The 24355-nt window shown below is 46.9% G+C and overlaps 1 protein-coding gene across 3 annotated transcripts in view; it reads right to left on the bottom strand.

The window, feature by feature from the left end:
- LARP4B (La ribonucleoprotein 4B) overlaps nucleotides 1–24355 on the bottom strand; it is an 843857-nt gene that overhangs the window by 93175 nt on the left and 726327 nt on the right. For all 3 annotated transcript variants that reach the window (XM_085631918.1, XM_085631912.1, XM_085631914.1), the window contains one exon: nucleotides 6205–6329. In XM_085631918.1, the coding sequence (XP_085488044.1) occupies nucleotides 6205–6329 (125 nt within the window). The remainder of the gene's footprint in view (nucleotides 1–6204; nucleotides 6330–24355) is intronic.

Below are 24355 nucleotides of genomic sequence, written 5' to 3'. Positions count from 1 at the left end.
GAGCTTGGTTCTACTGTTTCTGGTCTGTTCTGGAAAATAGCAGGAATTTTGTCTTGGGTCGGTTGAGCTTCTGGAAGGATCTGGACATCCATATATGGATGATGTGCAGGCAGTGTTTGAGGCATTGAATGTCTGAAGCAGAGGAGACTTTAAAGTCCAGCTGCACATCTTGCAGAGGTGGCAGCTCCTCCGAAATTGCAGAAGAGTGTTGCCTCAATGGCTCAGAGCCCGCAGCTGAAAAATAAAACTATATTTTATTTAGTTTTAAGCTGCTGGCCGAGTCAGCATGTGTAGGGCAGTGGGGCGGGGCTGGGGTCACAGGGAGGAATGGTTGGTGCACTTCTAAGTGTGCATGTCTGTTTGGCCAGCCCTCATACGCAGGCCAAACAGACATGCTCAGTTAGGTTTCTCTAACCTGGCCACATTCTACAGCTGGTTGGAGAAATGACAGACTCCCTGTGCCTTAGCAGAGCATCAAACCAGCCCGCTAAGGCCAAACCAGCCCGCTAAGGCCAATCCAGACGCTGCTGTCATCTGGATTGGTAGGTGAGTCTGTCTCGGGTACTCTCTGGAGCAGCAGGAGAACGGAAGAGAACAAAGCGGCCGCAGGATCAGGTAAGATTGCTTTTTTTTATTCAAACCCCCCCCCCCACACTCCTTACCCTGGCGCTGCTGCTGCCGTGCCGCTCCCACTGCATTTTGTCAGCAGCTGTGACCGACATCTTGGTAGTTATCTCATGCACATAGATACAAATTCAGATGCTTTAAGATTCACGATGACCAACTACGTTAAAACACTTAACAGAGTAGCAAATGAAACACACAATAGTCATCTTGTCTCAGGAGGCCATCAATGGTCTCCATCATGTATGGAAACGTGTAGTTTTTTCCAATTTCACAACATCCCATAGCTGTTTTATCAATAGTTGTGGTCTACATTATCGAAAGAGGACAAGAGATGACAAGAAAATAAATACAGACAGATGTCCTTCCTGCTGTCTCTTTAGCCAACAGGAGTCCTATTTCTTCTATTAACTAGCAATAACTGACACATGCTGGAGTGGAAACCAACCTGGGTAACAATAAGCATCCCTTAACGTCCTACTTGAGCAGACAACTGTTGACAGATCAAAGATTCACTAACCTTTGACACTATCCGCAAGCTGACATAAATCACATTTACATGGTTCTGAGGGCTCATTACCATTCTGTGGTAGGGACAGGAGGATGGTTCTATGTAAAAATAATTCCGAGTCTATTCTATCGTCTATGGTTCTGTTACTTGGCAAGCATTCTCATCACTCTTCTGCATCTATCACTGCTAAGAATTGATCATAATCTGCTTGCAAAATAAATGCATCTCTGTACAGTGAGGTGCTGTGGTATGGAGCAGTTTCAATATCCAGTCTGCATATGGATAGGAGGCTTACGTAAGGTATCTGAAGCCTCCATTCATTAAAAATATCCTCCTCTTGCAAAGGTGGTGTTCCTCGTCTTTTATTTCCCTGATCTCTAATTTTATTGAGGATATGTGAACGTTTCAAAGTGATATTTATTGATGTGTAACAAACAACTTATGTTGGTTTTCCTTAGGGAAAGGAGTATGAGACCTCAGGCTTTCGAGTCCTTAAATCCCCTTTCACTAACTGTGAGAAAGTGGCTCTGTATATACTGTTCCTTAATAGGTACAGGGTGTACAGAGTCCACAGACCCCAAGGGTTTAACAGAGGTTAAAGTTAGATATAACCTTACTCTCCAAAGTGGTAGCATGGTCGAGCAGTAAGGCAGTATCAGAGGACGTGTAAAGCATTTGTTCCACACACTCAATAACTGAACTCTAGGCCAATGGTTTGTATATAAAAAATATATATGCTTGTTTTATTTTAGAACCAACACTTGGAATTAAAATATACTTTCTCGACAGGAGATGTTTCATAAAAATACTTTTGTATATGCAATTGACTTTTTAGTAAACAGTTACAAATAGTTGCAGTAGGCCACTATTTCTAAACACAATACATTGAGCTCAATGATAAATTCAGATTATATGCAACAGATTACTTTGTAGATTACTTTTGTAATTCCAGGCTTGGATCCTAGATCCAGTCCTGGGTCAGTTCTCAGAATCAGCTGTAGAAAGTCGACTTTGTTACTGTAAAGATTTTTAACTAATATTTACCTATTTCAAAAGTGAGCAAATATTTCAGAGCAAACAATCAATGATTCCCTATGGAAGGAAATGTAGGTTACAGGTACAGTAGGTTATCGTTACTTTTGTAATCCAGTACTGGGTGTCTAGACTCAGTACTGGGGCATTTATCCAAAACAGGTAAGTAATTACGTTTTCAGATGTTATACGATTTCTGATGAATATTTAGAAATTGTAGAAATCAACACTTAGAAGAAATTTCACAGAAAAGCAGTCAATGGTTTCCCATGGAAGAAAAATGAGTTAAAGGTAAGTATAGTTGTGGGTACTTTTCAGAGTCAGTGCTGGGCACCAAGATCCAGCACTGGGAGCCACCTAAGAGCAGGTGAGTAAATTTGTTTGTCACTCGGCTGATTTTTGGTGATTATTTGAAGTTTTGAAAAGTCCACACTTAGAAGAATTTTCAAGCAAAAGCCAGTCAATGTTACCCTATGAGGAAAATGAAGTTAGCGGTTTAAGGGTAAGTACTCGACTGGCAGAGTTGAAGTTCTGGGCATAGACTCAGGGGTCCCCCAGTGTCAGGTAGGTACAGTTGGTTCACCCTCAGCGGTTTCAGGACGGACGGGTGCAGAGAGAGTTAGGCCCAATGTTATCCTATGAGGGATAGGGGGGCCTTGGTTGGAGGCTGCTGTCTGGCAAGCCACGTGGCTGTGGGAGCTGGGCTCCTGGTCACTTACTCAGGGCAAGTGGGGAAGTAGGTTAGAGTAGAGTTTTCACTGCCAGGGCCACTCGGGCGGCTGGGTGCAGGGTGCTTTTGAGCCGTCGGGCGTACATTTGATTTCTATGGGAAATCTCCGGTTTGGAAAAAGACTGCAGGCTCGGGGACGAGGACTCTTCAGGTGCCACCGCCACTTCGAGAGGTAAGTTGGGTAGTTGGAGGATAGGTAGGTACCCCGGGATTGGGCACAGAGGGCCGTGGGGCGCCGGGTGCAGGGGTGCCTTTTGGTGTCGGGAAATCTTACCCTCTGTTGATCGCGGTTGGGGTAGCACTCGGTTCTGAGGCTGCAGGCTTCTCCAGGATTGTCGAGGGGGGTCCTTGGGTGCCGGACTCGGGGTCACAGTCGCCGTGGGGTCGTCCTCGTGGGTTTAGTTCACTCCGGCACCGGCCAGGCTTGGCGGGTGCAGAGTGGGCTGGGATCGCGGTTCCGGGCTGCTGCCAGGGGTGACAGGTAGGTTCTGAGTAGAGCCTCTACTCATGGGAGTCCCAGGGAATCAGAGTTCAAAGGTAGCCAGGTCCTCCGGGGTTTCTGAGGTTGCTGGCCACAAGAGATGCCGCGCTGGAGCAGGAGCAGGTTCGAGGGTCGACAGGCCGGTAGGGCTGGGGACAAAGCAGTTGGTGTCTTCCTCTTTTTAGCAGCTGCAGGGCAGGTCTTTGTTCCTCTTGCTCTTCTTGTAGTTTCGAATCTGGGGAAGGAAGGTTCAGGGTGCCCCTAAATACTAGATTTAGGTGCGTTACAGGTAGGTGAAGGTCAGGGACCAATGGGTCCTTGTCCTGGGGTGGGTACACCCCCTATCCTGCCCCTCTCCTGTGGGAGGGGGGCAGTAGCCTAATCCTGATAGGGTAGGGCCTCCCATCTTCAAGATGGCGAGAGCCCGGAGATGTGCTTCACCTCGCCTCCCCCACCTGAGGGGTGGGGTGGGCAGGCTGGCACATCCCCTGTCCTTGTATGGTGTTTCCAGCCAAGCTTCCCGCCAGAGTGGGGGGTTGCAGTGGCCTGGGGAAACTCCTAAAGGCGGCAGGCCTTTGAAGCTTCCCTTTGCTCATCCTTGGGGAGGAGATTTATCACCTCACCCAGGATGTGCATTGTTGCAGGCCCGGGAGAGCAGGGGCTCTCCCACCCAGGGGTCCAGCAACGTGTCTGCTGTGTGGCAGCCTGGGCAGCCTCAGAGCAGACGTGGATTGTAGGTTAGTTGTAAGGGGGCATCTCTAAGATGCCCTCTGGGGTGCTTGGTACATTACATCTCACAGTGGCATCAGTGTGGGTTTAATGTGCTGAGAAGTTTGATACCAAACTTCCCAGTCTTTAATGTTGCCATTATGGTGCTGTGGAGCTCGTGTTTGACGAGCTCTCAGCACCATGTACTCTTAAATGGCAGCACTGCACTTACAGTGCCCAGGAATGGACCCGGGTACTGTAGGGGCAGAGGGCTCCTGCTCCTGTGCCCACACCATGGGCATACGGCACCCAGCCAGAGGGGTGCCTGAAATATGCCTTGGCAGTGTGGGTGTTGGGCATGGCACACAGAGATGTGTGCCATGTCGACTCTTTGTTTTGTCCTGCACCCAGACACTCAGCCTGCAAAGGCAGTGTGTGTGTAAGGGTACAGGGCCCCTAAGGGTGGCACAATGAGTGATGCAGCCCTTAGGGGCCTTCCCTGGTCACAAGGCCCTGGGTACCTAGGGTACCATTTACTAGGGGCTGACATGTGGCCAGGGTTTGCCAATTTGGAGTTTGTGTGTTTTAAGGAAGGAACATAGGCCCTGGGCACCTGGTTGGCAGGAGTCCAGGGTACACTCAGTCAAAGTACATTCAGCAATTTAGCAAAAAGTGGGGGCATACCATGCAAGAAAGATGGCACTTTCTCACACTAACTCTTTGTGAAAAGATTCCCAGTGAAGGAGAAAACCCTGATGTCAAAAACAAGAAACCATTTAAGCCAGCAGAATCTTAAAGCGCAGACGTACCCACTTGCACCATACGAGTCAGTATACTGGAAGGCAAGACGGAAGGAATTTCAGATACAAGATAATCGTAATGTGGATACAGCTCCTTTCCTCTCTGTTTGTTGAGCCTTTACCAGTTAGAGCTGTGTACTCTTAATGCAGCAGTTCTTAAGCTTTTGAATCCTGAGGAAAGGCTACTGGACTTCGGGGATCCCCACCTAGCAATTTCTATAATTTGAACCTCAAAACAACACAAAGCTATAGAAACAAGTAAACATAAATCAAATACATAAATTAAGAAATATTTTATTTCATATACAGGCGACAGATACACAAACATAGAAATGTTATTTTAATGGGAAGGATGGAGCTTTTCAAAACCTGGGGCTGATTACTAAAAGACAAAGCAATATGATAAGCACTAGCATATTGCTTGGTCTTTTTTGCTCCTACTGTATGTTTTTTATTGGTGTGCATTATTGCTTTAAAGGTCACCAATTGTCCATACTACAGTTGGCTGTGCTTGTACTGCTCCCACGAATCAAGCTAAGGATAAAAGAGTAATGTTTAGTTTCAAATTTCTAATTCCTTCTCATTTACAGAATGTTATAAAGTGTTTACAATTATCTTTGTTATGTAGATATCCTTTTAGTGATCTGCTAATATTACTTAACTTTTCAAACCGTCGCAGACCCCCCCAAGTAGGTGTGCAGACCCCCAGGGGTCCAGGCACCCCAGGTTATGAACCACTGCTTCAGTGGATAACCCAGTGGACCGTCCCTTACTCAGTCACTGTGAAAGGATTCACAAAGGATAGAAAGCTTTCAACATGAATGAAGAACAGCACATCTCTCACTCTGTGGTTGTTTTGGATAAAACAGAACTGGAGACATACATTTATGATGACATTATCATGGGATACATATTAAATGCATCTGGCTTGAAGACCCTCTAAATCAAGGTTCTTCTAATCAATTTAATGAGCAGCCTCAATATTTCAGGTTTTTAACTCAATTGCTATTCTGCTAGCTCTGGTCTGTTATAGAACATTTAGTAACTTTACCTGTCAAAAACTACAGGATCTTAAATCAAACACCACAATACGACAAAAAAAATTACCATAATGCAATGCTATTCAACTAAAATAATTTAAAACTTACCCATAACATACTTGCATTGAAAGTACAAGTAAGAATGTTTAAGCTATTAATTATGAATCAAAATGAATCGCTTGGGTTGAATGACTGAAGGTCTCGTGTTCAGTGAAAAACAAAACTACTGTGCTCTAGAAGATTTAACAAATAAAAAAGCGAATGACTCAAGTCCTTACTCGGGGGTTGGAGATGGGGAATGAGGACGATCACAGGTCTCTGGCTGTGAAGAAGCATCCGGTAACAAAGGCTCTCTGGGAATTCCTGATGGGATAGTGTTTGTACTTGCATCTACATTCAAATTCTGCAAAAAGGGGATAGAATTTAGTTCTTTTTAAACAATATACATTTATAGCAGTTTTGTTAAGCACACTGCATAATTTCTATAGTGCTTAAACAAGAGGGTACCAAGGCACTACACGTATCAGTACTCATATTCACATTCCTTAGTCTTCGAAAGTTCTGGGAGCTGGTTCATAATACACACAATTGGTTAAGCAAACCTTCTAAAGTTCAAACTTCATTTAGAAAAAATAAATGTGGTAAGGGGTTTAATCATGATTGATGGGTAGGGAGACAGTGATTGGCATGATTGCAAATCAAATTGTATTCATCTGACATGGACCATACCCATGAGCCAAAGGAAGGAAACTGGGTCAACTTAAAGGACAAGTTACTTACCTTCAGTAACACCTTATCTGGTAGAGACATGATCTAGCTGCAGATTCCTTACCTTTAAACTTCCAGGTGTCAGGCTGGATCCAGAAGATGTATCTTAGCAGTGCCCCTGCACGCTGGTAGGTGGCATCGGTCTACTCCACCTGACGTCGTCAATGTCGTGTTCATCATCGTTTTGACGTCCGCACTATCAATATAACCGCCACTCCGGCGCGCTGACGTCCGTACTTTTCACGACTGACCATGGTGTGTTAAAAAAGGACAGCTAGGGCCCTGAAGGGAAACATCCCTGACACTAAAAACAATTCCGTGGTGCGGGGAGGATGGGTGGGTCGGTAAGGAATCTGCAGCAAGATCATGTCTCAACCAGATAAGGCGTTATCGAAGGTTAGTAACTAGTCCATCTCATAGAGACATCTAGCCGCAGATTCCTTACCTTTGAACAAATGCCCAAGCAATACCTTTGCTGGAGGAGGGACTGCGGAAAAGTTTAGACCAGAAAATCCTGCAGAACAGAGCAGCCAAACAGGCCCTCCCTGCGAACCTGAGAATCCAGGCAATAGTGTCTGGCGAACATGTGCAGAGACACCCATGTGACAGTCTGGTATACATCAGCAACCGAGGCAGAGCCCTGCTGGTCCAAAGAAAGAATAAACAGGAGGATATCGGCCAGAGAAGCAGACAAGGGGACAATAGACTTTTCTCTACAATATTTACAAAATGTGTTCCATCGACCGGCTTAGACCGATTTTGTAGCGGGATACCTGGCTGCCAGAATAACTTCGCAGACTTCGGGAGGAAGATCAAAGGCTGTCAACTGTCGCTGCTCAATCTCCACGCATGGAGGCGGAGAGAGGACAGGTTCTGGTGGAGAACCCTCCGCTGCTGCTGCGACAGAAGATCCTCCCGAAGGGACAACCTGATTGGAGGATCGATGCTCATGTCTAGAAGCTAGGGATACCAAACCCTCGTGCCCTGTCCGGAACCACGAGAATGACTTGCGCCCGGTCACTCCTGATCTTCTTGAGCACTCTGGGCAGGAGTGGTATAGGCGGAGGAGGAGTATAGGAGTCCCAAGCTCCACTCGCAACAAAAAGCATCAACAAACGAGAGCTGCCTTGGAAACTCCAACACGCAGAACTGCTGACATTGCCCGGTCTCTTCAGAGGCGACCAGATCTAACCAAGGCTCTCCCCACCGCCGAAAGAGACCTTGCACCACCTCCGGATGGAGACCCCACTCGTGATTCGCAAGGTACCTTCGGCTGAGCTCGTCCGCCCTGGCGTTCAGAGAACCGGCCACGTGTTGAACCACCAGGGAAATGCCCTGTTCCAGACAAGTCCAGAGATGCAGGGCCTCTTGACACAGGGTTCACGACCCCACTCAGCCTTGCTTGTTGCAGTACCACCTGGAGCTCGTGTTGTCGGTGAACACTTGAACTAGCCTCCCCTTGATGGACAGCAAGAAGGCTTTTAGTGCCAGTGGGATCGCTCGAAGCTCAACAGGTTTATATGGAGCCGAGCCTCTAATCTCCATCTCCCCCAGATGGCCGCATCATCCCAGAAGGGACGCGTCCATCACTACTGCGAGATCTGGGTGGGTGTGCCCTTGATCCAATCGCGGTCTGGTAGCCACCACTGCAGGTCTTTCGCAGTACCCTCTGAAATCTGAACCAGGTTGGGGAGATTCCCTCAATACTGTGCCCATTGGAACTTCAGGTCCCACTGCAGAGCCAGCATGTGCCACAGTGCATGGTTCACTAGCAGGATGCAAGAGGCCATGATGCCCAACAGCCTCAGTCATTCTCACTGAAATCCAGGATAGAGGCTGAAACATCATTATCATAGCCTGAATATCCTGGACTCGCCGTTCGGGAGGACAAGCCGGAAACTGCACTGTGCCCAGAACAGTTCCAATGAAAGGGAGCGTCTGATAGGGAGTCAGGTGTGACTTCAGCATAATGACAGTGAAGCCCAGCGAATGCAGGAGGTTCGCTGTAGTCTGAAGGTGGGAGATGACTGTTTATGGCAAGCCCACCTTCAACAACCAGTTGTCTAGCTAGGTGAAGAGTGGAACCTCTGATCTTCGCAGATGGGCGGCAACCACTGCCATCACCTTAGTGAACACCCGAGGGGCGCTGGTGAGGCCGAAGGGGAGCTCGACAAATTGAAAGTGCGCATGGCGCACCGTAAACCGCAGGTATCTACAATGGGCAGGCAGGACGGGGATATGAAAATAGGCGTCCTGCAAGTCCAACACTATGTAGTAACCTGTATTGTATTTATCTGGTGCTTTCTCCCTAGCTGCTCAGCCAGTGTGAATGTGATGCATGGAATGTTGGTGTGATGGACATGAATGGAATGTTTGGGTGACTGGATACCCAAGTGTGACAGTTGAAATATGGGCTGAACAGCAGGCTGACTGTTCCTGGTGGGGCTGCTTCACATGAACTCTACAACTTGTATCTGCAACTTAATAAATCTACTTGAAACTACATCCTGGCCATGGACTTTGTTACTACACACTACCATCCAGTCCATGGCAGACAGGACTTGAGCTAGGGTGAGCATCTTTAACTTCAACTTTCTGAGGACGTAGTTGAAGGCTCTGAGGTTGAAGATGGGACAAAGGCCTCCATCCTTCTCTGGCGCCAGAAAATAGTGGAAATAAAAACCACAGCCTACTTCTGGCCCGGGAACCCTCTCTATAGCTCCCTTGGCCAAGCCAGTCTTGATTTACTCGCGGAGAAGTGCAAGGTGATCCTCTGTCAGCCGATCGTATACTGGAGGCATGGATGGAGGAGTAGTCTCAAAGGGAAGATAGTAACCCCCTCGGACTATTTTCAACCCACCTGTCCGACGTCATGTCCTGCCAGTGGTGAAGATGATGGCTCACTCTGCCACCAACTGGCTGTAAATGATCCTGGAGGATTGTACTAGGTAGGTTTTGTGCTGAAGGAGGGGATCGAGGCTTGGCTCGACTTCTGTCTTTCGGGTGAACCGTAGAGGTTGCTGAGCTCGCGGGCCCTCTGGCCAGAATAGGGTTGGCACGGTTGGTAGCCCCTTTCGTAACCACGAAAGGAGCGAAAAGCAGATGCTGGCCGGGTAGCTGTGGTGAGGCCCAAGGACATGGCCGTGGCCTGCGAGTCCTTGAAATGCTCAAGGCAGCATCTGCCTGGTCTCAGAAGAGACGGAGCCATCAAAGGGCATGTCCATGAGATTAACTTGGACATCCCCCGAACATCCAGACGTTCTCAGGCAGGAGTGGCGACAGAGGTCCACCATCGTGGAACTCTGCCCAGCGAGCCTGTCGTGTCCAAGCCACATCTGATTGCAAACTTTGCTGAGTCTCTCCCATCTGATATTGCTGGGGAGAGTAGAGCCCGATCCTCCTCTGAGACCCTGGGCAGCACCTGCACAACAGAGTCCAAATAAGAACGGTAATAAAGGCCCAAAAGGCATGCGATTTTCACCAACTGCAATGCAAGACTGGCGGAAGGAAAACATTTCCAAAACCCTCCAGTCTCTTGGATTCCGGTGGTGCGGAAGGGAACGCACACAGAAATTGAAAGCTTGGACCACCAAGCTTTGTGGGGTGGGTGGTGAGGAAAAGTGTGCCGCCTGGTACAGGGCGATGGCGGTGGGCAATCGTCCTATTCACGGGATGTCCTGGGCTTGGACCAGGTGCCCAGAAGGACGTCTGTTAAGGCCTCATTTAAAGGCAGCAATGGTCCTGAGCTAGAGACCTCAGGCCGCAGGAACCCTGTCAAAACACTAGTCTAGATTGCCACCATAGGGCGCTGCATGTCTATGACCTCTGCAGCCCCACGCACCCCCATAGCAAATGCTGACCGAGGCTTCTTGCAGCCGGATGATCTCTGGAGTGCAGAGCCAACAAGCCTTGGCAATGGCAAGTCAACGCAGTGCACAGAGGTTTGGTCCCAGCAGTTCCGACTAAGGATACTGACCTAAAAAATGCAGAGAGGACAGGTCAGGCCCCAAGGAGTTGCAGAACCGCCACCTGTGTTGCAGAGCCTTTCGAAGTCCGTGGGACGTTGGGAGCAGCAGACAAGTCAGCGTCATTGCGGTGCCTTCAGATGCAGGAGAGAGACTCCTTCACTCCAAGGGAGATTACTTTGGGTGTCCTTAATGCCCACAGGTCTGTTGAAGATCCTGAAAGAGGGACAGACACAGATGATTAAGAAGACTTGAAGAACAGCGAGACCAGGAGCAGCAGTCTCGATTCCAGGTGAAGTCCAGCGAAGTCCAGGTGTCCAGGCGGTCAAAGAGTGATGAGGTTTCAGGCTCAAGTCTTGTCCTGCGACAAATCTAAACACCCATCCACAGGTAAGCCCTTAGATCCCCTAAGGAAAGTGTTGAAACAACTCAGGGGTCCCTCCCAGAGGAGGAGCTGGACATAGGGGAGGATACTCCCATATCCTTTGTCTAGTTTAATGCTAGAGTGGGAGCCAAGCGCTCCCTGAACTGGCTCAAATGGGAGTATGCAAGGAGGCCACCAAATTTGCCCTTCAAAGCAGTCTGGTGGCGCTGGCAAGCGTCCCCCACCCCATCCCAATACACTAAGTCCTGTCTGGGAGGTGGTCACACCTCCTAGTGGCAGGAAGCCTATTGTTCTACCTTTTCCCTGCTCGAGCTTGGCTCAGCAGCAGCAGGGCAGAATCATTTCCGTGGTCGGCAGCAGCACTAGCTTGCTGTCAGACCCTGAAAGGATGTAACTGGGAGTAAATGGAATCATACTTCCAAGACTGGAATCGGTGTTGGGGTATGATTCCAACATGTTTGATACCAAACATGAAAAGGTTCGGAGCAGCCACTATATAGTTAGCCATCACTTAATGATGGCTGGCCACTTGTATCAACATTCCTGACCGTATCTACAAAACCTGGAGAATCAACTCTGGGGTTTGTAGGGGTGTTCTGCTCATGCAGGGTCACCCACACACCTATTAAATAGCACCCTGCCTTCAGGATTGATAGGCCTGTATTAGGGGTGACTTATAGGTTTTAAGAGTATTGACATCAGATATAAGAAAACGTATATGTCATAAGGGGTGTTACACAGGCTGCAATGCCAGGCCTGTAGTCACAGTTTGGTGGTCTCTCATGGGTGGCATAATACATGCTGCAGCCTATGGGAGATCCCTGGTGTATCTGTGCCCTGAGTACCATATACTAGGGACTTCTAGTGGTACACCAGTAGTCAACTGTGGAAGGACAGAAGTACTTACCATATCAAATTTAGGAAGGAAGAACAGTGACTGGGGTCCTGATTAACAATATCCCAGTCAAACTAGTAAAGAAAACCAGATATTATCTAGCCGTTGATTCTTTACTGACTCACCCTCCTCCCTGCATTGCAGACAGGTTTCTAGGGTCAAGGCTTATCCCTTTCAGGGCCCTAGTTGTTCAGAAACACACCAATGTCTGTACACTTCATGGCTCTGCGCCCCTGGCGTGAAAAGTCATGAAAAGTACTGACGGCAGCGCATTGGGGCGGTGCCTATATAGGTGACGCGGACGTTGCTATGGGGCGGACGACACCAACGCCATCTACCGGCACCCAGAGGTATTGCTAAAAAAGGAATATGCTACTTACCAGTATGCATCTGTTCTTGGCATGTAGAGCTGCAGATCCACACACTAGCATAGATCGCCATCTGGTGTTGGGCTCGGATTCTTGCACGTTGTTGTTGTCTTGGAAGAAGTCTTTGTAGTCACGAGATAGGTGACTCCTCCCTTGGACGATTGTGCGCATGGGCATCAACTCCATCGTTAGATTGTTTTTCGCCATGATGAAGTTAGTAGAAGAGAAAGAGATGTCCATGTGTGATATCTAAGTAAGATGAAAGCTGGAACAGATACAGGTCCCGGGGAGGTGGGTGGGCGTGTGTGGATCTGCAGCTCTACATGCCAAGAACAGATGCATACTGGTAAGTAGCATATTCCGTTCGAGGCATATGAGCTGCAGATCACACACTAGCATAGACTATATAGCAGTATCTCCCCTAGTGGTGGTCACCTGTATCGGTTGCAGCAGTTTGAAATAAAGTTTTAAGGACAGCTTGGCCCACAGAAGCTTGTTGCTTTGCTTGTACGTCAACACAATAGTGTTTAGTGAAGGTGTGTGTTGTAGACCATGTGACTGCCTTACAAATATCTTCTAAGGGAATGTTCCCTAAGAATGCCATGGAAGCCCCTAGTTTGCGTGTGGAATGCGCTCTAGGGGGAACTGTTAGTGTGCGTTTAGCTTTCTGGTAGCATATTTGGATACATTTAACCATCCACCTAGCAATCCCAGATTTGGAGATGGGGTTGCCCTTATGTGGTGGAGAGAAAGCTACAAACAATTGTTTTGTTTTGCGGAAAGATTTAGTTCTGTCAATGTAGTAAAGAAGGGCACTTAACATCTAAAGTGTGGAGAGCTCTTTCCGCTACAGAGTCTGGGTTTTGAAAGAACACTTGTAACTCTACTGATTGGTTAAGATGAAAAGGAGATACGACTTTTGGAAGGAATTTTGGATTTGTCCTAAGAACCACTTTGTTACGATGTAATTATAAGAATGGTTCTTGTATGGTTAAAGCCTGGATCTCACTTACCCTTCTGAGGGATGTGATTACTTTCCACGTGAGGAACTGTAGTTCGCATTTATGTAGAGGTTCAAATGGGGGTCCCATGAGCCTATTAAGGACAATGTTCAGATTCCACTCTGGAGAGGGTGGTAATCTGGGAGGAATAATTATTTTAAGTCCTTCCATGAAGGCTTTGATCGCAGGGACTCTAAAGTGTGACAAGTGTTGTCGATTTTGTAAGTAAGTTGCTAATGCTGCTAGGTGGAGACGTATGGATGAGTATGCTAAATTACATCTTTGCAAGTGTAGTAAGTAGCAAATGATGTTCTGGATGGATGCATCCATTTTGCAGCATAGCATGCTCTAGTAGTAGGTCTTCTGGCTTCTTTTATAATGTTCATGCAGTCTGGTGGCAGGTTAAGGTAACCGAACTCTAGGACTTCAGGAGCCAGATCGCCAGATTCAGTTGACCTGGATCTGGATGTCTGATCTCTCCATGGTTCTGGGTTATTAAGGACGAGGAGAGATGCAGTTTTTGGTGTGGAACTAGAGAGAGTTCCAGTAGTGTTGTGAACCACGGCTGGCGTGCCCATGTGGGAGCTACTAGGATCAGTTTGAGAGACTGCTGCCTGAGCTTGCGTACTACTAGTGGAATTAGTGGGAGAGGTGGAAAAGCATACGCTAATCTTCCTGACCAGTTCATCCATATCGCATTGCCCTTTGACTGCGGGTGGGGAAACCTGCGGTGAAGGTTGGGCATTTTGCGTTTGTGTGTGGCGAACAGATCCATGTCTGGTTGGCCCCAGTTTTGGAAAAAGGGTAGTAGAACTTGGGGATGTAGTTCCTATTCGTAGATCTGTTGTGTCTGTCGACTTAACAGATCGGCTATCGGATTGTGAACCCCTAGAAGGTGTTCTGCAAGTAGGTATAGGTTCTGAGGAATGGCCCCTCTCCAAATGTTTTGTGCGAGGTGGGACAGCTGCAGAGAATCTGTGCCTCCTTGTTTTTGTATGTAATACATGGCTGTCATGTTGTCCGTCCGGATGAGGACAGCCTTGTTCTGTACATGTAGATGGAAGGATTTTAGTGCTAGGAATACTGCTAGTAGTTCTAGGTAATTGAAATGGAGCACTTTCTGTTGAATGGTACATTTGCCCTGAGTGGTGTGTCAGAGGAGATGGGCTCCCCATCCTGTGAGTGATGCATCTGTTGTCAGCACTATCTGTGGAAGAGGCTCTAGGAACGGCCGTCCTTTGAACAAGTTTGTTATGTTCCACCACTGTAGAGAGCGATGTGTGCGGCTGTCCACCAACACCAGATCTGTGAGTTGTCCGTGAGCCTGGTTCCACTGACGTGCTAGACATTCCTGTAAGGGACGCATTTGAAGTCTTGCATAAGGCACAATGAAGATGCAAGATGCCATCATGACTATGAGCTGCATGAACACTCTGGCTGGAAGACAGTGTTGGTTTTTAAATTTTGTGATAAGAGCTTGTATACTGGCTATCCTGGCTGAACTGGGATATGCTAGGGCTGTGAAGGTGTTTATGGTAGCTTCTAGATATTAGTGTATATGAGAGGGTTGGAGATGAGACTTAGGATAGTTGATAGTGAATCCCAAGTTGTGTAATAGTTGGATGGTTTGGTGAGTGTGTAGAACACATTGGTCTAATGACTTGGCTTTTATTAGCCAGTCGTCTAGATACGGGAAGACATGAATTTGTTGTCTTCTGAGATGTGCTGCTACTACTGCAAGACATTTTGTGAATACTCTGGGCACGGTTGTTACCCCGAACGGAAGGACTGTGAACTGGTAGTGCTGTCCGTCCACCACAAACCTTAGGTACTTCCTGTGAGCAGGATGTATGGGAATGTGGAAGTATGCGTCCTTGAGATGTAGTGTGGCAAGGAAATCGCCTTGTTGCAGCAGTGCGAGCACTTGTTGAAGAGTGATCATATGGAGATGATCCGAGTGTATATACAGATTTAGGGGTCTGGTCTTAGAGTCCCATCCTTTTTGGGGATTAGGAAGTACAGTGAGTATACTCCTGTTCCTTGATGCTCTAAGGGAACTGGCTCTATTGCGTGCTTTTGAAAAAGTGAGAGAACCTCTTGTTTGAGGAGCGTAAGATGGTCTGCGGACATCGGACGCCGTTTGGGTGGTATGTGTGGAGGGGTAGCTGTAAGTTCCAGGCAGTATCCATACAGGATAATTTGTCTTACCCACTTGTCTGTTGTGATGGAGTTCCAGACAGGTAGGAACTGTGTTAGTTTGCCCCCGACTGGAGTGGAATGATCTGGGTGGAGTGGAGGAAAGTCACTGTTTTGTGGCAGGGGAGGTGCAAGTGTTATTACCTCAACCTCGTCCCTTGTTGTTGTTCCCTCAGTATCCGCCTCTGAAATAACCTCTACTGGGAGATGTTTGTGTAGTGGCTTTAAATGTAGATGCGGTGTCTGCGCCCATATTTTTGGAGGCTCCTCTGCAGAAGGAGCGCCGAAAAGAACCACGCGTTTGTGGAGACTGTAATGATCCCATGGACTTAGCAGTCTCGGTGTCCTTTTTCATTTTTTCAAGGGCAGTGTCTACAGCTGGCGCAAATAGCTGTTCTTGGTTGAATGGCTGCGTAGCCAGGCATGCCGTCTAAGGAGCACACTGGTGTTAATTGATCTAGAGGCAGTGTCTGCTGCGTCAAGTGCACATTTAATTGACACATTGGAAATTAGCTTGCCCTCTTGGATAAGGTCATTTGCCTGGGTTTTATACTGGTCAGGTAGATGTTTCAAGAGGTTTTCTAACTGGTCGTAGTGTGCCCTGTCATATCGTGCCAGTAGTGCTTGGGTGTTGGTAATAAACCAGTGATTAGCTGCTTGTGCTGCTACTCTTTTGCCAGAAGCTTCTAACAGTTTGGATTCTTTATCCGGGGGTGGTGCATCTCCGGAGGTCTGGGAGTAGGCACGTTTCCTAGCATTGGAAACTATCAGAGAATGCAAAGGCAACTACTGTCCTTTGATGGAAGTAGGATCTTCAGGGGCAGGCCTATATTTCTTTTCTATTCTAGGGTTAAGAACCCTGGCACGGACGGGGTCTTTAAATACTGCGGGGGCATGCTTAATGACTCCTTTGATCATAGGTAACATTTGCACCAACTTTTGAGATTGTTCAAAAGTATCTAAGAGGAAATCTTCCTCTGGTGCGGAGTGCATTGTAACCCCATGATAAAGTGCAGCTCTATTTAATAATTGGCCAAACAGGTGATCATCTGGGGGAGATGGTTTTGAGGGATATGGCTGTGGGTCTGGTAGGTCTGTTGGGATAGGGAATGCGCAATCATCAAGTGGTGAGGTATCTGTGAACGGATCATTAGGATCACCCCCACCCCCTAGGTCATCATCATCCAGAGGTGGTGTATGTTGTGGAGAAGTTACAGGTAAGGGTGGTGTAGGCAGAGGAGGTGGGTTAGAAGGCAGTGTAGGAGAAGAAGGGGGCATAGGCGATGTTGCAGAGTTCTTCTTGTGTACAGAAACTGGAGCACATGGTGTGTCCAGTTTTCTTTTTTTACAAGGCTCAGCTGTGACATGTCCAGTTGTTGGGTTGATATAAATCTTTTTCTGCCTTGGATCGATGTGATCTGGGTGAAAAAGTTCTTGTTCCTTGGTAACAGTTTTGGTGCCGAATTTTTCGGTTCTGAGAGAGGTTGTGGTTCCTTATAGGTTTTGGATTTAGGAGGTGTATCAGAGTCCTTAGCAGTTTGTTTCGGTGCCGAGGAGGTTAGTTTCGGAGCCGAAGCTGGATCTTTAGGCTTGGGAACCTTCGAAGCCGGATTTTCTATGGGCCGTGGCGTTTTCGGGGCCCAATTTGGAGGTGGAAGGCGTCAGAGCCGATTTCGGCACAGTGTGTTCTTTTGGCTTCAGTGCCGGTAGGACAATGAAATGCGGTTTGCTCGATCCAGAGCTACCGGAAGGCTTGTCTTTTTTCTTCGGAGCCGAGCCCGGAGGCGGGGCTTCTGAAGGATGTTTTCGGTCTCGACTGGGGCCAACAGGCGAAGTCTTGACCACTGCCTTTGGTTTTGGAGGGGTTGGGGCAGGGGCAGTAGTACTTACACGTTGCCCAGGAGTGATGAGGTCGTCTGAGTCTTCTGCCTTGGAGAGGATTTCGAGATCCTCGGAATCTTCTTCTGGGACATCGGGGCCTTCATCAAAGATGTCCTCTGGTTCCGGGGCTGGTCTCTGTGCCATGATGTGTCTTCTAGCCCTTCGATCTCGGATGGTCTTTTTGGATCGAAAGGATGCACAGGCTGGACAGCTGGACTCGTCGTGGTCAGGTGATAGGCACAGGTTGCAGACCTTGTGGTGGTCACTGTGCGGAAATTTTGCTCCACACTGGGGGCATTTTTTGAAAGGCGTCCTTTCCATGAGCTGTAGGCCTTACGGCGTGGATCGGCCCAGCTGCCCGCGTAGACGTCTGGAATAGAGCCAATGAAATAAATGTCGAAGATAAAGGTGATTCAATGGTTTTTCTGTAAATTTCGCGCTTCGAGAAGCTTGGAATTGAGATTTCCAACCGGAGCGGAAAAGTTGCATCCGAACCAAATGGCAGAAAGAAACAATCTAACGATGGAGTTGATGCCCATGCGCACTATCGTCCAAGGGAGGAGTCACCTATCTCGTGACTACAAAGACTTCTTCCAAGACAACAACAACGTGCAAGCATCCGAGCCCAACACCAGATGGCGATCTATGCTAGTGTGTGATCTGCAGCTCATACACCTCGAACATAATCTTTCGGATCCAGTCTGTCGCCAAGAAAATGCAAAGGTTAGGACTCTGCGGCTAGATGTCTCCATCAGATATCCTGTTTTCTTCTGCACATATATCGTTATTAAGAAGTATGGCCCATGACAAAGGCCATAGAGAGCTAGGCAATCTGAAGACATATCCTTCAAATCAAAAAGACACCCTTACCAACCTAAGATTATAACAGAGACTTTTTTCTTTTTTCTTATTGCGACAATTACAACTTTTCTTTCAGTAACCAACCGGCTCCCAATGTTCACCTCATTATTCTTATGCTCTTCCTTTTATTTCTCTCACCAAAAATATTGGCCTTGTAATATTGGCCTTGTATTTCAGGTTATGGAGGCTTTAGTGAAATACTGCAAAGTGTTTTTTCTTTTTTTTATCATTAATCATGAACCCTTGTCTCATGCCAGGCGACTTCAGCCTCATACGCACTGAGGCAACATATATGGCTGAGCTAATCAAGAAACCTACATTAAGATTTGATTTTTTTTATATAATGGTGGCAGCTAAAGATCTACTTACTTTCAGTTCAGAACACAGCTAGTAGTCATCTTAAGACATTGGTGGTGTGCACTGTTAAGTACACACCAAACAGGCTGTGGACAGACAGCTTCTTTAAAACTGATGCAACATTCAACTGCGGGCTTTATCTGAAACAGATATAGTCAGGAGCATTTTTATACACCGTTCAGTACTGTTCAATATTCGGTGTCACAATGAATCCGAGGTAGTCACTGGGCTGTAAATGTGACTCCCCTCCCCAACCCTCTTCCTGTTGGTGAGAATTTTCTCAAGATTGCTCCTATTTCAATACTGACCGGAAGTAACCCACCATGAGGATCCAACTGCTATGTATCATCCAGCGACAACTGAAAACACCTTCCCCAAATGAAACTTGTTCTTTACTGAAAACTTTCAGTCAGACAGTACATGAGAAGCAAGTCATTAGGACATCAGATATCTTTTAATACATAACTACCTGTACGTGTACTGAAAGCTTTCTTTGCTGAGGATTTATACTTGGGACATCCAAGGATCTTAATTTCAGACATTTACCGTGACCAGCAATTGCAGGACGATTGTGCACCAAACTTTCCCCAAAGCACCAAAGTAACTTTCACCACCAGTCAGATTCCCATGTTTAAGCTATCCAAGGCCCCTGCCTTGACCATCAGGCCCGATGATGACTGTTAGAACTGGAATGTCCACTGAATGGTATACAGATACGATTCCATGCCCTCAGTGCCTGATTGTGTACATTTGGTATCCTAACGTATTTTGGTCTTAAAGTTAGACTAATCTAAGTATGTGTGCAGAGGCCTATACCTGTACTTGAAGATTCAAAGTCCAGGAATGAAACCTGGTGGGGCGCACTAAGCATGCACTTACATAGTGGAAATAAAGCATGAAGAGGTGCTGGCAGCATAAAGTGTTTTTTAAAAGAATAGTGTGACCAGTTAATGAGAATATAGCCTACATCGCGCTCTTATGTCATGTTCTACTGTTTTGTATAGTCCCCGAATCCTGCGCTGGGTTCCAGCATGTATGTTGCATGGGTGTGTTTGAATGGTTCATGTAGCACATGTGCACTAGTAGACCTCTGGGTTTAAGCGAGTGAGTATTGAAGCCAGTGGGGTCCATTTTTTATGCCCCTGGCTTAACATGACAGGATGGAGGATGATGATGACAGTTTCCCCGGACTGTGGAAGTGGATTGACTCCAATCCTGTGTTTGGTTCATGAGGAATTTTGTTGGGAAATGGCTGACCGATTATTTCTTCCTGAACTCTACTGTTTGTTTGATGGAAGGGGTGAGGTCTGGGACTACACTTACGTTTGTGAGGATGCTTCTATGTCAGGCCTTCACTTTGGTCTATCCCTGGTTGTCACTTCAGAGAAGTTTATGACAGCCTGGTGCAGAAACATTACACTTCCTTGTGCCAGTGTTGTGGGTACTTGAGTCTGGAGACAGCCCCAGTACTAATGACTGATAGAAGCATCACTGTAAACAAAGTCTGCATCTGGAGAGCAGCCTGAGAATGACAACTGAAAAGAGAACCACCCAAAACTGGTTCTGAAGTTTAGGACAGTGGATACATATTCTCAGTCTTTATCTCATCCTGAAAGGACTTTAATGACTGCAGAATCATTGACAAGGAGGGTTCTGGGGTTTCATCCCGGACCGTTTGCATCCTCTGATCGGGCTGTTTTTTTGGATATTTTTCTGCCCCTTTAGGGCTATTAAGGAATAGCATTTGAGTTGCTGAATAATCCCATCCAAGCTCTCCTTCTTCATCTGGGTTCTTCTTGTGGCTATGTCTCTTCCCTTCTGACCCCCGTTTGGTTCTCTTCTGTATCTTTTTTTCCTCCGGTTGACTGGGGTTACTTGCAGAGGTATCCTCTTCCATCCCATCACTGCTGCCGGAGAGCCCAGATTCTGAGTCGACTGATTCTGCCGATTCCTCATTCAAGGAATAAAAAATTTCCATGGAGTCTGGGGAGAGATAACCTGCCTCATGAGACTTTTTTTGTGGAATAGCCCCCTCTTCATTGGCTATCCGGTGAAGCTGTTCAAGTCCAGTTTCCTTTGGCATATCAATTTCGGGATTCTCTCTCTGGGGATCCTCCGTAGGAGACCCCAGGACCGTATTTTCGTCGCATAACCCTCAAGATGGCCGCCCCTCCTCCATATGCTCTAGAGGGTGGTTCTGGGAATTTCAGTGAGGATTACTTCCTGGGTGTCCAAATCTCTATCCTTCGGTGGCGCACCTGATGGCGCACCTGGCGCTCTCACCCCCTTGTTACTATCAATAGGGGAAAACATGGAAGTTATTGCAGTTTGTTTTTTCTCTGCCGTCCCTCCTGGCAGCATACTTTGCAAATCTGCAACTTTTGAATCTTTAATAGCCTCCGTCTTATCTTTACCCCTTTCTTGTTTGGCCCCTTTACTGGGACGAGTATCTGTCTTCTTTGCCTCCATCTCAATGTTGGGGGCATTCTCCTTACGGGATATGCCTATCGTGTTCAACCTCGCCCTGCCGCGACCCCCTCTCACAGCCATGAGCTCTACGGAGTAGCTGCCACAATCTTTCTCTGTCTCCGTCTCTGCGCTTCCGTTCCTAAGCAACCTTAGCCAACAGCAGGAACAGAGCCTCGCTCTAGCCCGTAGTAACAGAAGCCGAGCGATGGATTCCCACGCTGTCACGTACTGGTGGCTCTGGATTTCATCAAATCTTCTAACCCGGCGTGAATAGGAAGGGTCCAGCCGTCCTCGCATTTCTTGCAGCCTGATCTCCCCAAGCCCCCGGTATCCACTACTCACGTTCCGCCGTACCGTTCTGTAACCAGGTCGGAGATCAGCAACCGGCAGTCGGCCGTCGGCGGATGATAATCTCCTGTCACCGAAGCCGCGCTATACCAGACCAGCAACCCGCAGTCAGCGATGAGCTCGGTAAGCCAGCGGACCCCCCGGTATCCACTTCTCATGCTCCATCTGGGTCACTCTGGGTCCGCAAATTTCCCGCTGCACCGTTCTTCATTTAGCTCAGAGATCAGCAACCGGCAATCGGCGGGCGATAATCTCCCCCACACTCCGGCATCTAATCTTCAGGTCTCCATCTCTGAATCATCCTGCATCGCTCCTGTCATCACCGGAGGGGCTCTTCGCCAGAACGATGACCCGCAGTCGGTACAGAGCTCGGTAAACCAGCGGAGCGGAATGGAGGTGAGTGATGTGAATCTCACTCAGACGCCATCTTGCCTCAAAGAAGCTACAAGGCACTATGCGCAAGGTCGGGAAAACCTGCACAGAGATGGCAGAGAGGTTGGGCATGGTGGAGAAACGTACAGAAGATCTAGAAAACACGGTGGATACACTAAAAAAACAGACGTCCTCACAAGACAGTATGCTAAAAGATATAATGTGGAAGCCGGAGGAAGCAGAAAATCGCCAGCGCCGAAATAACCTGAGACTGTTGGAAATTCCGGAGAATATTGAAGGAGAGGATATTAGGGGGTTCACAATTAACTTATTGAAAAATTCATTACCAGAACTAACGCATTGGGACTGGGATAAGGAAGTTCAACGGGTGCATAGGTCTCCCCTGTCAGCCCCCAAGCGCCCTGCAAATACACAAGGATATCCACGTGTGATTCTAATATACTTTGGAAACTTTTTACTCCGACAGGCCGTTTATGATCTGGCCAGACCCAACATGAAAAGGAAGGAGGAAAATTTCTCCTATTTTGCTAAACCGGACTTTGCACATGCCACCGTGGAAAGGAGATGGAGACTCAGGCAGCTCATAACCCCTTTTAAAAAAAATCGGTGCATCAGCTTTTCTACAAAATCCGGCTAAATTAAAAATTATTCATCAAGGACGGAACTTTTTTTTTACATCCGAAATACAAGCACAGAAAATGTTAGATGAAATTATAGCAGGAGGGAAGAAATCTACTGAGACTAAATGAGAGAATTGAACAGTAACTAATTTCCCTCCTTTACATATAAACTGGATTGAGCATATGGTAAAGTAGCGGGAGGATGGAGGGAGTGGGGGGCAATTCAGACGCTATCACACAAGCTCAGGATTGAGCTTGACTGCCTCAAGAGGGGTGGGGGGGGGGGGTGGAGGGAGTGAATTCACAGTTTGGTGGTGGGGGGGGTGTCAGGGGTATAAGTATTCAACAGATATAAAGCATGTAATCAGGATAAACAAAATGTGGGGCATTAAACAGTATAAAGGTCAAGCTGAGTATGAATGGCACAAAGAGAAGATAAGATCGAGGAAGGGGGACCTAGAATCTTAAATGGCTAAATTAAAAATTCTGTCTATCAATATTTGTGGCCTTAATGACCCGAAAAAACAGACAGAGTGGAGGTTGGAATAAGAGCAACAGGGGCTGATATTATCTGTCTCCAAGAGACACACATGGAAGGGTCTTCTTAAAACTCTAGGATATAGGCTGGTTATTGCCACTATGCAAGCGACAAAAACACGGGGGGGTAGCCATTCTCGCTACAGGGAGGGGAATGCAATTTGTTAGATCTGCAGCCGATAAATATGGTAGATGGACAATCACGGAATGTCAACTTAACAATGGGAAAAAATTAACTATATGCTCTATATATGGTAATGTTACAGATGACCCAGCTGTATTTGAATATATTACTAATGAACTGACTTACTGGCCACTTCCACTGTTTGTGTGTGGAGATTTTAATCTGAATTTGCCATGTGATTGGTCATTAGAGCCTGGATTTATATATAAAGGGAGGAAATCTAAGGTATATCAGGCCTTTAAAGAACTATGTAACACACACGGTCTGAGGGACTGTTGGCAGGTAAAACACCCCAAAGATCCAGGTTATACCTTTTTCTCCAATCCACATACTAAATTTGCCAGATTAGACTATGTGTTTGTAACTAACGCCATAATCTCAGACTGTATAATAGACAAATTACCGCGAGTTTTATCCGATCATAATCCCCTAATCATGAGCTTTGACACTGGAAAAAGGAATGACGAACAGAATATGTGGACATTCGAAAGGGCATTACTTTTAAATAAGGAGTACTGTCAACATATAAATAAGTGGATACCTGAATTTTTAGAGGATAACTTGGGTAGTACCTCAATAGCGATAGTTTGGGATACTCTCAAGGCAGGAATTATAGGAGAAACTCTACGGTTTTCATTAAAACATAACCAGGAGGCTAAATTAAAGGTAGAGGAGGGACTGATAAGGGTGGTACAAGAAGGCCAGAATGCACTCCAGAATGTCGAGGGAGCACTGAGTAGGGTAGCGTTGGCTAAAAATAACATTATCGACATATTTATGGAAAAGGCGATGTGTAAGGCTGCAATGAATAGGGAGCATATGTATGAGCTGAGCGAACAAGTGGGGCATCAACTAGCAGTGCGTACAAGACAACAAAATACAGCCAATACGATTATGGAGATTAGAGACCCAAAATATGGCCTTAGAACTGACCCTAAAGAGATAAGAGCCGCATTCCAGAGCTATTACCAAAAATTATATGAGGAAAGCTATGTTCAAAAGAAAAAGATTGAGGAATATCTCGTTCAGACACCAAAACCAAAGTTGTCACAAGAGGATCGAGTCAGTCTGGATGTAACACCACTATGGGAGAAAATATTACTGTCAATAAACAGCTTAGCTATAGGGAAGGCAGCCGGGTTGGATGGTATACCAACAGAGTTTTATGTTAAATTCCATAAATCATTAAAAGGGATCTTAA

The sequence above is a fragment of the Triturus cristatus genome, chromosome 10 (genome assembly GCF_964204655.1).
Source record: "Triturus cristatus chromosome 10, aTriCri1.1, whole genome shotgun sequence".
In the NCBI taxonomy this organism is placed as follows: Eukaryota; Metazoa; Chordata; class Amphibia; order Caudata; family Salamandridae; genus Triturus; species Triturus cristatus.
Note: the sequence above shows the minus strand (reverse complement) of the source record. Positions and strands in the feature narration are given on the sequence as shown.